Source organism: Corylus avellana, chromosome ca10 (genome assembly GCF_901000735.1).
Source record: "Corylus avellana chromosome ca10, CavTom2PMs-1.0".
Taxonomy (NCBI): Eukaryota; Viridiplantae; Streptophyta; class Magnoliopsida; order Fagales; family Betulaceae; genus Corylus; species Corylus avellana.
In genome coordinates, this window is record NC_081550.1 from 8,038,588 (window position 1) to 8,054,016 (window position 15,429).

Consider the following 15,429-nt stretch of genomic DNA (forward strand, 5'->3'; position numbering starts at 1 on the left):
TAGCCATTGGGGGTGGTCGAAACACCCCCATTGGGCCTATGGGTGGCTTCGGCCACCCTAGACCGGCCATCTGGGGTGGTCGCAGCCACCCCCAGGCCCTTGGGGGGTGGTCACGCCACCCCCAAGGGCCAAACGATTTTTATTTATTTTTTTTTTTTAGACTTGGCCCTTGAGGTGGCCAACCACCCCTTATTATTATTTTTTTATTATATATATTTTTTTGACATGAAATAATATTTTATTATTATTTTTTGTTTGTGGGACATATCCCATTTGTTTTTAAAAATCCTACCTGTGAATTGGATATTCTCCTGTCTAAAATGGACCGAAGAGGATCCTTGTTCCATTTCTTGCTGCAGTAGTTTGATTGCAGGTCTTCTCTGTAGACCAAAGAAGGAGGCTTGGCTTCAACACCCATGTGGATCTGGCCGGCGAGGAAGCGGAGGGCGACGACCTGTGTGAGTCACGGCCAAAAACCCACATGGGTCTGGCCTTGACCCACGGCTGGGTCTGGCCATGGGGTGGCCCGCGAGAGACAGAAGCGGTTAGACTAAGAAAGAGGAAGCTGTGAGAGAGAGGACAGTGACTGAGTGAGAGAAATTGGGTTTGAGGGACACAGCGAGCGATGAGACAAAGAACTCTTAAGTGAAAAACCCATTCTCTTCCTCCTCTGTTTTTGTCCTATCAGGAACTCAAAGTATTTTGAGTTTCTATAATTGCGATCGAGCACTGTTAATAAGTGCGATCGATCGCACTAACAAAGAAGAAATAATAACTCTCTGGTAATGCGATCGATCGCCTTTATACAAAGCGATCCATCGCACACGCGACAATTTGAAAACACTGAACTGCGATGAGCTGATAGGGTGGTTAAAGCTGTTATTCTTTCTGTTAAGATTGGTTTGTAAATAACAACTTATTGTTATGTAGTTAGCAGTTAGTATATGCTATATATACTGTAATTGCACAAGAATCATTTCATTGGGCGTTCCTCCTTCTTCTGACCCTTCTTCAGCTGAAACCAATCCATTTTTTCTCTCCAATGCTAATAATGCAGGCATTATGCTGGTATGCACACCGTTATCTGGGGATAATTACAATCCTTGGTGTCAGTTCATGCTCATGGCTCATAGTGCCAAGAATAAGATTAGATTTGTAGATGGTACCTTGAAGCAACCACTAAATACTGCTAGTGCTGAGTTCAGAATTTGGACTCGTTGCCATGATCTAGTTGCATCATGGATTATGAATTCCATCTCGAAGGAGATTGCAACTTCTCTCATCTATATGACCAATGCTGAAGCTATTTGGTTGGATTTGAAAGAAAGGTTTTCACAGAAGAATGGTCTAAGGATTTTTCAGTTGCAGAAGTTTCTTTCCACTCTCACTCAAGGCAACATGTCTGTAAGTCAATACTTTACCCGTCTTAAGGCATTATAGGATGAATTGAATAATTTCAAACCTTTGGATTTGTGTGCTTGCTGTCATTGTGGGAAGATGAAGCAAATTCTTGATCTTCGAGGCCAAGAATACATAATTCAATTCCTTATGGTTCTCAATGACTCATATTCTCAGATTTGAGGCCAAATTCTGCTTCATGATCCAATTCCCTTTAACCAAAGTTTTCTCTCTAATTGTTCAAGAAGAAAAACAGAGAGAAATTTCTCTTAGTTCATTGTCTCATGAAACTGCTGCACTCATGACAAGAAATTCACAAGTTGGAAATAGGTTTAGCCAACCTACAAAGCGAAAAGTCAAGAAGGAAAAACCAGTTTGCTGTCATTGTAAAATTCCTGGACACACTGTAGATAAGTGTTACAAGCTTCATGGCTATCCTCCAAGATTCCAGTTTACAAGAAATAGGTCTGCATTTGCTCCACATTTAGCAAACTATGTTCAAGATGTTGCTGTTATGGAGGAATCTTCTCCTCCTTCTGAACAGTTCTCTCCACAATTGCCAATCAATTTTGATCAGTGTCAACAATTGATGAGCATGCTGAAACAGTTTTCTCCAAGTCCTTCTGCCATGTTTGTCATGTCTCCAGCTTCTGTAAACACAATTTGTTGTGTGCATAATCAGGATCATCTTTTTTCAAAGATGACAGGTTCATCTTCTATTATTGATCTTGATTTTAAACATTATATTTTTTCTGTTAACACAATTCACGCTTCCATTCATAGTGATCCGAAACACAACCCTTGGATCATTGACACGGGTGCCACAGATCACATGATCTGTTCTTTGTCATTGTTTACTTCTATATCAGCTGTAGTTTCCACTCATGTCAAATTACCAAATGGTTCTATTGTTTCTGTTACACATGTAGGTACTGTCAAACTTTTAGAGAGTCTTATACTCACTTAAGTTTTGTTTGTTCCATCTTTCTCTTTTAATTTGATTTCTGCTAGTAAACTCATAAAAAAATTGCATTGTTGTCTTATCTTTCTTGCTGATTTTTGTTTTATACAGAATCTACACCATTGGAAAACGATTGGGGTGGGTAAGGAGCAAGGTGGATTATTTCTTTTATTGCAACAACATGAGAGATTGGCTTCATCACCTCACTTACTTTCCCATGTTTCTTTCACCCAAATAGCAGCACCTTCTACAGATGTGTGGCACTACAGATTAGGTCATCCTTCCATTGCTAGGCTACAATTGTTGAATAGCATTGTACCTGAAATTTCTTTTGATTTCATTCTAAACATGTTTGTACTATCTATCCACTTGCTAGACAACATAGGTTACCTTTTCATTCAAGTTCTTCTGCTTCTGTTTCCCCATTTGATTTGATACAATGTGACATTTGGGGACCTTTCTTTACCAAATCAATAAATGGTTCTAGTTACTTTCTAACTATTGTGGATGATTATAGCAGATTTACCTGGGTTCATCTGTTACAAAATAAGTCCCAAACTAGAACTGTTCTTCAATCTTTCTTCCAATTGGTCCAAACTCAATATAATTCCAAAATCAAATGTGTAAGATCTGACAATGGTTCTGAATTCAAACTAAATAATTCTTTTTCTAAACAAGGAACCATACATCAACTCAGTTGTGTTGAGACGTCTCAACAAAATTCTATTGTTGAAAGAAAACATCAACATCTCTTAAATGTACCTAGGTCTCTAAGGTTTAAAGCTCACCTTCAATTATCTTTTTGGGGAGATTGTATTCTTACTACCACACACCTTATAAACCAAATTCCTACTCCTCATTTAGCAAATAAGTCTCCTTATGAACTTCTTTTTTCACAACCCCCATCATATTCTCATCTTAGAGTTTTTGGTTGCTTAGCATATGCTTCTACCTTAACCAGAAACAAAACTAAGTTTGACCCTACAGCTACTCCATCCATCTTCATTGGTTATCCATATGCAATGAAAGGTTATAAACTTTATAGCTTTTCTACACATACTGTTTTTGTCTCTAGAAATGTAGTTTTTCATGAAACCATTTTTCCATATGCTTCCAATCTTACTAATCCAAATGCAGATGGTTGTTTTAGTCTTAGGTCCATTCCAACCATTAATACTGATTTGGTTAACATTGATCATTTTGTTTTAACCAATGACATTCAATCTCCAAATTCAAGTTTTCTTGATAATATACAATCTCCAAATTCAAGTTCTTCTGATTCAGTAAATGTTTCTGCTGATCTGAATTTTGATTCCAATACTTCCCATTCCAATCCTACCATTAATGACAACCAATCTCCTCAAACCACACTTCAACCTAGAAGATCTTCCAGGATGAAACAAACTCCTTGTTATCTGCAAGATTATCATTGTCACTTGGCTTCTTCTCCATCACTCTCTAATTCAATGGCTCATGATTCTTCTACCATTTCAGGTATTCCTCATTCATTGTCATCTTTTATTCCTTATGATTGTTTATCCTTGAATCATAAACATTTTTGCTTGTCTATTTCATCACATGTTGAACCACAATTTTATCACCAAGCTGTTTCTAGTCCAGAATGGAGAGATGCCATGAAAAAGGAGATCGAAGCTCTTGAGGAGAACAAGACATGGATTGTTACTGATTTGCCTCCCAATAAACATCCCATTGGTTGTAAATGGGTATACAAAATCAAACATAATGTTGATAGCAGTATTGAAAGGTATAAGGCAAGGTTGGTTGCCAAGGGTTATACTCAAAGTGAGGAATTGGATTATCATAAGCGTTTTCTCCTGTGGCAAAGATGACCACTGTCAGAACCCTATTAGCCATTGCAGCTGCAAAAGGTTGGGTTCTCCATCAGTTGGATGTAAACAATGCCTTTCTTCACGGGGATCTTGATGAAGAGGTCTACATGACCATGCCACCTGGTTTCAACATTAAGGGGGAGTCTAAGGTGTGTAGATTAACCAAGTCTTTATATGGCCTTAAACAAGCCTCAAGACAGTAGTTTGCCAAACTTTCTACCATAATCCTTAGTCTTGGTTTCACTCAAGCAAAGTCAGATTACTCCCTTTTTACTAGGGTTCAAGGGTCTTCTTATATTGCTCTATTGGTGTATGTTGATGACATTTTAATTGCAAGCAATGATGCTGCAGCAGTCAAGGTTCTGACTAATCTTCTCAATGAAAAATTTCGTCTCAAAGATTTGGGCACTTTAAAATTTTTCTTAGGTCTAGAAATTGCTAGATCAGATAAGGGAATTTCTGTTTCTCAAAGGAAATATGCCCTAGAAGTGTTACAAGATTCTTGTTTATTAGCTTCTAAACCAACTAAATTTCCAACGGAGCAAAATGTGAAGTTGTCTAAAGATAGTGGTCCTTTATTAGATGATCCCAGAAGCTATAGGCGCCTTATTGAAGATTGCTTTACTTGACAGTGACTAGACCACACTTGTCTTACTCAGTTCAAAGATTGAGTCAATTCATGGATAAACCCTGCCAACCTCATTTAGATGCAGCACATAGGGTTTTAAGATACATCAAGTCTGTTCCAGCTGGTTGCCCTGACACTAGAAGGTCCATCACCGGTTTCTGTGTATTCATTGGTGACTCTATGATATCCTGGAGATCCAAAAAGCAACAAACTGTTTCCAGATCATCAGTTGAAGCTGAGTATAGATCTATGGCTGCTGTATCTTTTGAGCTAACATGGTTGTTTTCCCTTTTGGATGATTTGCAAGCTCCTTATCAGAAACCAGCATTGCTTTTCTGTGATAGCCAGGCAACTCTCCATATTGCAGCAAACCCTGTTTTCCATGAACGAACCAAACACATAGAGATTGGCTATCATTTGGTTCGTGAGAAAATTCAGTTGGGGCTACTCAAGACTTTGCATGTTCCCTCTAATCATCAATTGGCAGATATCTTCACCAAACCTCTTGGTTTTGCTTTGTTTACTAATTTATTGTCCAAGATGTCTGTACTAGATCTTCATCATCCATCTTGAGGGGGAGTATCAGGACCTCAAAGTATTTTGAGTTTCTGTAATTGCGATCGAGCGCAATCGAGCACTGTTAATAAGTGCGATCGATTGCACTAACATAGAAGAAACAATAACTCTCTGGTAGTGCGATCGATCATACTCGCGACAGTTTGAAAACACTGAACTGCGATGAGCTGCTACTAATAGGGTGGTTAAAGCTGTTATACTCTTTGTTAAGATTAGTTTGTAAATAACAACTTATTGTTATGTAGTTAACCGTTAGTATTTGCTATATATACTATAAATGTACAAGAATCATTTCATTGAATGAAGTTCATAAGAGAATTTTTCTCTTAATTCTTTGTGAGTTCTATTTTTTGATAATTTCGTACCCTTCCCTTTCTCTTCTTCAATGAATGAGAGAGATTGAGAAGAAATGAGTGAGATCCAGAGGAATCAGTGGGTTCGGGCAGATGAACTGATTAGGTTCTTCAAACATAAAATTCATACCCTTTGCAGTTGATTCTTGAATTAAGTTGGGTATTTGATTTTGGGTGTCCTTAATTGAATGGGTAGTGCTATGTTCTTTGTGAATTTGGTGTTGATGTCAGTTCAGCTGTGTGTGTATGTGAGTTTGGTTTGTAGTGCTTTCGAGGATGGTTTGGCTGAATGGGTTTGCGATGGATTTTAATGGGTTGATTGTTGATATTTTCTCTGGGTATTGCGATTTGGGTTTTTTGGGAGGGTTGAATTTTGAGTAAACTATGTTGTAAAGTCGGTCTCTTTCTTCAATATCAGAAGTCTTCGTCGATTTTCCAAACTCAGCAAACATAATTGGCATATGAATGACATTCTGCGCATCTTCTATATGATCCATATTTGCAGATAGAGACCAAGGGTTTTGCCTGTAAAAAACGAAAATGGGTTTTGCATGCCATATTCTACCCTGTAAAAACTGAAAGAAATAGAGGGTTTTGCATGCTTGAGAAAAGATAGAAAGAGAGAGATTAAGAGAAAGAGAGAGACTGGATGGAAGAAAGAAGATGGGTTCAACGTGGCTATGGAGTTTCCGGCGATGAAGAAGAAAGTGCTGCAAAATAATCTTGTGTTTTCAATCCAATTCTATAAAATGAGCTTAGCTGAGTTTAGCTTACGTGTCATAAATGTATTGGGTGCTGCAAAATGGGTCTTTTTATGCCTGGTCCAGATGATAAGGGCTCTATGTAAGTATTCATTAAATAAAATAAGGGTTAAATACTCTTTTATCCTTAAGGTTTAAATACTTTTTTTTTTTTTTTTTTTTTTTAGAGTTTCATTTTTATACCATGAGGTCTAATCGTACCTCCATTAAAATTATGTCTAAATCTTAACAGAACGTCACATTAGCACCAATAAAAAATCATCACTAGGCATATAATTAAGTTTTTAAAAAATAAAATAAAATAAAATAAAAAATAAAAAATAAAATAAAAAAATTGAGGGCGGCCGTAGCCACCCTTGGCCAGTTGGGGATGGCCATCTGGCCAGTTTGGGAGTGGCAAGCAAAAACCGTGGATTTTGGGGGTGGCCCTGCTTTTGGGCTGCTCTGAAGGGTTGGAGGAGATAAGGAAGAATAGAGTTCTGGTGCCGCTTCTTATATTGATCTTCTCAGATTTGGGCCTCCAAAAGGTAAGGAGAATTCTATCGCTCTTCTACTGGGGTTGTGCAAAGATGGAGGAGAGGAGGTGGCAAGACGTCTGCTATTAAACCCAGGAAGCATTCCTTCTCTTTAGAGTTTGGCTGTTGATGGGTCTCTCAGAGCTGGAAGGAAGGCCCGAGGAGCCCAACCCTTGGGCTCCTTGGGGGGTGGCTAGCCATCCTCATGACCAAAGGATGGCCAAGGATTTTATATATATATATATATATATATATATAATATTTTCATCTTTTTAATTTTTTTTTAATTTTAAAAAAAAATTAATTATATGACACGTAGGAATTTTTTATTGGTGCTGATATTGCGTTCAATTAAATTTTGGACAGAATTTTAACGGAAGTACCATCTTCCGTCTTTATGAAAACCACGATAAAAATAAAATTCTAAGAAGAAAAAAATAAAGTGTTTGAGGCAAAAGAGTATTTAAACCATAAAATAAATACATGCATGTGGAAGAAAATCTATCATTTTACTTGTTCATATTTTAGTGCTTAATTTTTTAGATGAAGAAAATCCTAATTTTCCTCCACTTTTTCTATTCCCTTAGAGCATTCTCAATGGAAGAGCCAAATGCTACTTTTATCTAAAATGGCTATTCAAATATTTAAAAAATCTCCTACATTAGATTAGCCAAAAGAAAATGTAAAATGGATATTTGGTTGAAAGAGCTAAAAAAAAAGCTAAATGTAGCAGCACTTTTCAAGAGAGCTATTTTATTTTTCATTATTTCTCTCACATGTTTTCTCTTTTTTCTCAAATCTTTTCCTACTTTTTTTATGCATGTTCTCTTTTTCCCAAAATTTTTTCCATTTTTTCTCTCACATGTTCTCTTTTTCCCAAAACTTTTTTTACTTTTAATAATATTTTAATAGAATAGATAAAAATATAGCTAATCTGATGTAGAGACATTTAAAAATGGCTTAACTAAATTAAATAAAAGTGAGTTTTTAAAAGCTATTTTACATAAAAATATGACTCCTCTATTGAGAATGCTCTTACCCTCTCTCAAGCTGTACAAGCAAGCAAGCAACCCATTGATGTGGATGTTAATGGGTTGATGCTTCTTAGAGAAGATCGATGTGGACGAAGATGAAGGCTGAATAACTTTTTGGTCTAGTCTCTACACATTTGGCTTGTTGGAGAAGCCACAAGTACTCAACACATTGACGTGTTGCTGCCATAATGGGGTCCAGTATAAGGCAAAACCTAGAGAAAGGAATATTTTCTTTTTAGGTGTACAATTTTTTTATTTTTTTTTTTGGTATTATTTTTAACTATTTCTTACTGTATTTAAGATTGTAAATATTGAGAGAAAAAAAAATTTAAAATTATGTTTGGATAGTTTGAAAGTATATGAAACAAAATTAGAAAAAGATGTTTGGGAAGGTAAATTAAATTAAATATATTTGATAAAAAAAACTAAAAAATAAATAAATACAAATTATCTAAATTTAAAAAATCAAAAACTTAAAAATAAAAATAAGGGTTAAATATCTTATTCACCCCTTTGGTTTAACTTTGTTATTTTTTTATCCTTAGGGTTTACTTTTTATCACAGGAGGTCCCTCTTATTTGCCTAAAGATGAAGATAGTCATTCCATCAAAATTTTCATTCAAAATTTGATGGAACGTCATGTCATAGCCAAAGGCCATCCCCAAATGGCCAAAGGGGGTGGCACCCAATTTTTAATTTAAAAAAAAATGTTGTCGATGTCTAGTTATGGTCGAAGAAGGTTCGTTTAAAGATAAGTAGTTCACCTATAAAAGATTGAGAAATGATAGGAGTTAATAAGTTCATCATATTTGGCTCATATTCTCTTACAATTAATCATTGGATTTGTGGGGTCCACCATTGACTTATGTAAGATCTACATAAGTCTACAAATCCAATGGTTAATTGTAAAAAAATATGGATGAAATATGGTAAACTTATTAACCCCTAACATTTCTCTAAAAGATTCCACCTGGTCATTTAATTCTTTCTTGCTACTTCTTTATGCTACAAATAAGGAAAGGGGAGATACATTTTTAATTAAAAAAAATGTTGTCAATGTCTAGTTATGGTCAAAAAAGGTTGTGTTTTCGTTTGAAGATAAGTAGTTATAGTTGAACAATGTTGCTATCCTCTTGCAGGATCCCTAAAATGAGTACTAAAGTGAAAAAATTGAGATTTTATTGAAGATAGACATGATGATGATGAAATGGTTGAAGATCAAAATGATTTGAAGCAACCAATTGTCAATTTTTCTTCATATAATGGTCCCAAAGAACCATGTCTTAGTATGTAATTTAATGAATTAGAAAATTCTCAGATGCTTATGCAAGGAGAAATGGTTTTAATATTCGAAAAGGTCATTGTCGACTATTGAAGGGCAAGTCAATAATTGGGATAGAATATGTTTGTGTTCAATAGAAGGATTCTATCATAAACGTTATCAAAAGAAAACATATAAAAAATTCAGAGCCTGCAGAAATACGAATAGAATGTAAAGCAATTATGAGTTTAAAGAAATCGAGGTTAAGATGAATTGTATATAAGTTTAAGACTGAACATAACCATGAGCTCCTTAGTCCTAGAAGTACAAGTTTGCTTCGTGGACATAGAGTGGTAACACGTGCCCAAAAGAATCTTATAGATACACTCAATGAGTCCGGTGTACTTCCAAAAAGATAATGTCGATGTTGAGTAAAGAATCTGGTGTTGACCATAATGTTGATTGTATTGATAAAGATGTTCAAAATTATTTGGGCAATAGAAGAAGATTTCTTTTGGAGAAGGAGATGCACAAAACATGTACAATTATTCACTCGATAGACAAAACAAAAGTTCATGTTTTGTTTTTGCAATCTAAGCGGATGAAAACATTACTCAATACTAAACTCATAATCTCAATTATTAAATACAATCCTTTATATAGGCTACAAATCCATTAATTCTAAAGTTACTAAAAATCTTTCAAAGAAAAAGAAATAAAATAAAATTCCATAAATTCAAAGAAAACCCCAAAACACAGAAGTCCTAAAGTTATTTAAAAAATAAAAAAAAATCTTAACATTATTAAGAAATCCTAAAAAAGAAAAACAAAAGAAAATAAAACCCAACCCTCTATTGAAATTAATGGACAACTATTTCTCCCTTAGATTGACAGCTACAAATTTAATGTGTATATGTAAGCTGTGCAACCTATATATATAAAATTATATATAAATTTTTTTACTATCAGTGATGGTTCATTAGTCTCAAATAATTCCACACTAACCTAGTATTAACCGTCTTAAGTTTTATTAATGTTTTGGTGGTGTTCAGTCAGGCTATTACTCAACGGGATTAGAGTGAGAGCCTACAATTTTTTACCGTTTAGGCTCTCCTGTCATTACTTTCTAGCGGGTGCTTGACTAAAATAGCCACAATTGATCGGGCCTCCGCTCCTTTTTAATAATAAAAAATAATAAAAAAATCACAAGGGAAGTCTCTTTCACAATTGGGATGGTGAGAATGTTGCTTTGTCTGCTTGCGTGTCAATTTTCTGGCGCATATCCATGAAGACAGACTCCTCACAGTGACACCTAATCCTCCAGACGCCATTGCATTCCCCCTTGGTCGTTAAAAACTACAGAGAGTCTCCATCTTCCACTTCGTCTTCTGCCCAAACATTCGTTGCTAAAGGGAAGAAAAGAGAAATCCCAGAAAGCAATCCATGGAGGCAGTGGCTCAGTTGAAGCTAACCCTTGTGCTTTTCTTTGCTGCTGTATGTTTGGTTCTTGTGCCTTCCACTCATGCCAAGGATGTCAAATACTGCGGTCAGTTTTCTCACTTTCTTGGCTACCATCTTATCGATCATGAGGATCGGAAATTACTTTTTGGTTTTTTGATGAATGAATTTACTTTCTTTTGCAATCATGCATTAGCCCAGCAACCAAAATTGAAATCTTTGATTCTTATTTCGTAAAGGGTTTGGTGCTGTGTGACTGTGCCCCTAAATTTGTTAGCTTTATTTTATTTTATTTTATTTTTTTTGTAAGGGATTTTGTGAAATGATGCAGATAAGAAAGGTGACTATGTTGTGAAGGTGCGGGGTGTTGAGATATCACCCAGCCCGGTGGTGTCAGGCAAGCCAGCCACCTTTAAAATCTCGGCTTCAGCCGGTAATTTCTTTGATTCTTGGTGTTTTTCTGCCTTATTTTGTTCAATATGTGTTTAAGCTTAATCTGCACCAAGCAGTGAGAGTTGTGTGCCCACTTGATATAGAATGTCTACTTAATTGATTATGTCAAACTTAAACATTGTTTATACACCCAAAACAGTGGGGCAAATGGTGCCTTATGTGTATTTTTTGAAAAAATGCCAGGCCGGCAAACAAATTTTACAAAAAAAGGCACAATATTGGGTTTCTCAAAAGTTGAATTTATCTCCTTTCCATGTTGTGCCACATCATATTGTAAAAGTTTTTTTTGTAAAATATGTTTGTAAACTTAACATTCTTCATATTTTTTAGCAAATCCTGTGTTCATGTAATTTAATTTGTTCATTTATCTTTCCATTGTTTATGTTTTGTTAGTATAGGGAAGTCTTTTACTTACGTCAACATCGATATAAGTGAGCTTGGACAGTGTTACTTTATGATGCCTCTTCTTATAGGGCTTGGGTTGAGTATCCATAGACTTACAATTGTACGTGGAGATGACTGGTTCGAATCTACCTCTCCCCTTCCTATTGGGACAATCACTCATAAAAAAAAAAAAAATTGTCTAATTTTTCTCATTCTGAATTGGCCAACTAGTTCATCAAGTAGTTTTTCTACAATCAATGTCCCACGGGCTCGTGTTGTACAATGAGTTGTTGGAGGCTTTACTTGGCGAGTAAACCTTAGTCATATGTGAATTGTTTGCAACATACCTTAGTTGCATGTGGATCATTTGCAACATTCGTCAGGAGGTGATTGGTCCTAGTAACTATAGTGAAAGTGATGCTTCCAGTGCATGTCCCAGCAAGTATTGTTGGCAAAATTTCTGCAGCCTTTAATAATTATGGTAATCTGTTATGCCAATAGAAGCCCAGCGTTATTTATTTTGTTTTTTGGAGCTCTGAAAAGGAATATATGACTAATTTAGTCATAATGTGATTGAATGAATTGCTATTTGCAAATATCATGGGATTTAACTTGAGTGAGTGCAATGAAGGGATGATGTGGTAAGGTGGATACTCTCACTTATATTGCGTCAAATAAGGGTATCGACCAATTTTTTAGATGGATCTAAAGTACAGTACATCATTACTAGTTCCAATTGCATTCTTAGGTCCAACTGAGCTTTTAAAATATTTTGATAAATCAAAGAAGATTGGATATCTGTGTTCCAAATCCAGATTATAACATCTGATGCCAGAAATTTCTGTTTGATCACTTTTGGGATATTCCAAATATATGTCCACAGGATTCCTTTGTACCTTTTTGTCCATTACATGTTTACTCTTCCTATACGTTAGCTAATATATGTTGCACTTTAGCTAATATATGTGCCCCTGGAGGTTATTTTTTTCTTGGCATTTTCGGTGAGCTTACCCTGTATCTTTCATATGCAGATCAAGACATTGATGGTGGGAAAGTGATCATTGATGTTTCTTACTTTGGGTTGCACGTCCATACAGAAAAGATTGAGCTTTCAGAGGAGACGCCCTGCCCTATTGAAGCAGGCAACTTTGTCCTCTCTCACACCCAAACTTTACCTGGATACACCCCACCTGTACGTCTCACTTTGCTAGATTTAGACTTTTTTCCTTATGCATTGACGTTTAAGTTGAACATAAAAAATTCTTACTGTGTGCACCAAAATGTACAGTAACTTAAACATGGTGGTGTTCTTTGCTGATTCTCATAGGAACAACGAATTGTGAATGTAGGTCTAACAGCTCACTGTGTAGGCATTTAGCTATTATGCTGAAAGTGGTTAATGAGAATAATGAACATAATCATTTTTTCCTGAAAGAAATTGGAAAGTGTGATAAACATAATTAGCATTTATTTCTTGGGGCTTTGTCAAATTGGATATATTTAAAACCTTACATTTGCCTTGTTTTGACTATGGTGTTTTTTCTGTTCTGTCATTATGTGGACTTAAAGTTCTTGGTATTTCTTTTCACATCATCCCTTACCTTCAGGATATATTTCCATGGATGATGCATCAATGGATAACAACTTCCATGGATTGTCCATTGCTATTCATGCATCATGTTTTTCTGTGCTGCTCTTAATTTTTCGTTTATTGAGGTGGGAATAGGCAACATTCAGGAGTCAACTTGTTGCCTGTTTTAGATAATGGTGTACAGGCACGTCTTTGTCTAACTACGGTCACTTTTCGTTACTGATGGAATTTATTTTGTTAACTATTCATGCATCATGTTTTTCTGTGCTGCTCTTAATTTTTCGTTTATTGAGGTGGGAATAGGCAACATTGAGGAGTCAACTTGTTGCCTGTTTTAGATAATGGTGTACAGGCACGTCTTTGTCTAACTACGGTCTCTTTTCGTTACTTATGGAATTTATTTTGTTAACCATCATGGTCAATGTTACTTTGCAGATCTTTCTGCAATGAGATAAGATATAACTGCTATTCTATTGCTGTCATGATTAGTTAGAAGCATCATTGCAGCTGTAGTAACGAAATGTACATAATATTAAAAACAAAATAGCTCTCTCTCTCTCTCTCTCTCCCTCTCTTATTGGATTGGCAGGCAAAAGCATGGTCTTCCAAGCTTCTATAGCTTGTTGTATTCATTTCACAGCTTCTACGGTGAGGAGCTCAGTGTGGCCAACCTTCTTCCTCAGACTTTTCACCAACTTTGGAGCATCAACTCCATCCCCAATCACCTCCACTCTATCTTTCTGCGCCCCTAACCCCACAAAGCTCACCCCTGCATTGCAAATTAATCCAAGATATTATATATACCCACAAAAGTATTAAACCAAAAACATGCTACAATCAATTCCATGTAATTTAATGGGATCTGGGATATTTATATATAAAATACTAACCATTTGCTTCAGCTACAACCTGGAGTGCCTTGCTCTGACATTTTAGGCAATTCATCTGTACCTTCATCACAATCTTTTGCTGCAATATTTAAAATAGACCACAGAAGAGGTTATGGCATGCATTATATATATATGGTATGCATATGTTATGAACCCAAAAGAACAAACATTCTCGGATTGCAAATGATCATCATACCTTCATATTGGCCAAGAAAATAGAGATCCCACGAGTCTTCTCGGGGAACAAGCAAGACCAAGACCTCGCTTATATAGAGCCCCAAACTTCTCCAGTAAGGAAACTATTGATTTCCCATGGCATGCAGAAAAGTCATGCCACAAAACCACTATTTCTTGAAGAATAAGTCATGCTAATTTTGAATTGACTAAACTGATTAATTTGTTTTGTTTACTAAGGTTGTTTGTTCTAAAACTTTTGTGGTCATTACTCCTTAGTCTTTTGCCAATTGCGAAGCCTGTCCCACAGCATGTGATTCATGAGAACCATTCAATCATGGACAAAAAACATAAGTACCATTCAGAAGGACAATTCAAACCTACTTTTTTTGCTCCTTAATTTGATTTGATGGACTTATCAACTTTTCCCATGGCTGTCTATCCACATTGCACATGAATAATTAAACCATTTCAGTTTGTTTAGCAATTGCTCTGTTTGGTGAATATCTTATTCACCTTTGCTGTCTTCTCTTTTCTTTCTTTCTTGTTCGTTCTAACAGTTCGAGGTGTCCCACTTTACTCGTCCCCTCGTAGTGTTATAGAAATAGAAAACTTCTGCAACACGTTCCTCCGTTGCTTGTTCTAACGCACAACGGCTTTCTAAATTGTATTGTTTAGCTTATTAGAACAATCAAATTCAACCGATTTTTCAGTGTACATAGCTGATAGTTTGCGGCATTCGCAGGGCTCTTACACTCTTAAGATGACAATGGAGGATGATGACAATCAAGTGTTGGCTTGCATTAGCTTCGGTTTCAAAATCAGCTTTGGATCTCTGCTGTCTGCCGTACTTGAATGAATAGCACATGGGTGCTTTGATGTTTCCTTGGTGTGTTCCATTTAGAATTGGATACCCAGTCTTGTGAGTATTTTATGTTTATTCTCAGACAAAAAGAAATTAGAAATGTAATTGCTACTTCCAAACATCCTAGTGTCTGCCTAATTGTGTATCTCAATCATCAAATACTGCCTTCTATTTACTTGAGCTAAAAAGTCAATGGTCAACATCAGGAATTTTGCTGACCAAGATTAACTACCATCATATTTATGCCGACTTTTCCTTAATATCCATCCACTTTGTA

The 15,429-nt window shown here is 35.9% G+C and overlaps 3 protein-coding genes across 3 annotated transcripts; 2 read left to right on the forward strand and 1 right to left on the reverse strand.

Annotated features, from left to right (window-relative positions):
• The first annotated feature begins 1,062 nt into the window (after positions 1-1,062).
• On the forward strand, positions 1,063-4,209 carry LOC132162859 (uncharacterized). The gene is made up of 4 exons (XM_059573079.1): positions 1,063-1,400; positions 1,576-2,323; positions 2,471-2,709; positions 3,435-4,209. Exons 1-4 carry the CDS (start codon positions 1,063-1,065, stop codon positions 4,207-4,209), a joined length of 2,100 nt encoding a protein of 699 aa, XP_059429062.1.
• A 6,366-nt stretch (positions 4,210-10,575) lies between these two features.
• LOC132163936 (uncharacterized) lies at positions 10,576-15,273 on the forward strand. Its single transcript, XM_059574318.1, has 4 exons — positions 10,576-10,883; positions 11,127-11,228; positions 12,664-12,824; positions 15,033-15,273. Exons 1-4 carry the CDS (start codon positions 10,781-10,783, stop codon positions 15,144-15,146), a joined length of 480 nt encoding a protein of 159 aa, XP_059430301.1. The 5' UTR covers positions 10,576-10,780; the 3' UTR covers positions 15,147-15,273.
• Positions 12,831-15,026, reverse strand: LOC132163937 (disease resistance protein Pik-1-like). The gene is made up of 3 exons (XM_059574319.1): positions 14,310-15,026; positions 14,114-14,192; positions 12,831-13,992 (listed from the first exon to the last, which is right to left on the reverse strand). Exons 1-3 carry the CDS (start codon positions 14,313-14,315, stop codon positions 13,853-13,855), a joined length of 225 nt encoding a protein of 74 aa, XP_059430302.1. The 5' UTR covers positions 14,316-15,026; the 3' UTR covers positions 12,831-13,852.
• Positions 15,274-15,429: the final 156 nt, after the last annotated feature.

Excerpts from the sequence above, each read along its gene's own strand:
- LOC132162859 (XM_059573079.1), top strand. The coding sequence starts at position 1,063 with ATGCTGGTATGCACACCGTTATCTGGGGATAATTACAATCCTTGGTGT. Across the intron at positions 1,401-1,575 it reads ACTCTCACTCAAGGCAACAT|ATTTGAGGCCAAATTCTGCT; the intron begins GTCTGTAAGTCA and ends TCATATTCTCAG. Across the intron at positions 2,324-2,470 it reads CTATTGTTTCTGTTACACAT|AATCTACACCATTGGAAAAC; the intron begins GTAGGTACTGTC and ends TGTTTTATACAG.
- LOC132163936 (XM_059574318.1), top strand. The coding sequence starts at position 10,781 with ATGGAGGCAGTGGCTCAGTTGAAGCTAACCCTTGTGCTTTTCTTTGCT. Across the intron at positions 10,884-11,126 it reads CAAGGATGTCAAATACTGCG|ATAAGAAAGGTGACTATGTT; the intron begins GTCAGTTTTCTC and ends GAAATGATGCAG. Across the intron at positions 11,229-12,663 it reads TAAAATCTCGGCTTCAGCCG|ATCAAGACATTGATGGTGGG; the intron begins GTAATTTCTTTG and ends TTTCATATGCAG.
- LOC132163937 (XM_059574319.1), bottom strand. Across the intron at positions 13,993-14,113 it reads GGTTGTAGCTGAAGCAAATG|GGGTGAGCTTTGTGGGGTTA; the intron begins GTTAGTATTTTA and ends TTTGCAATGCAG.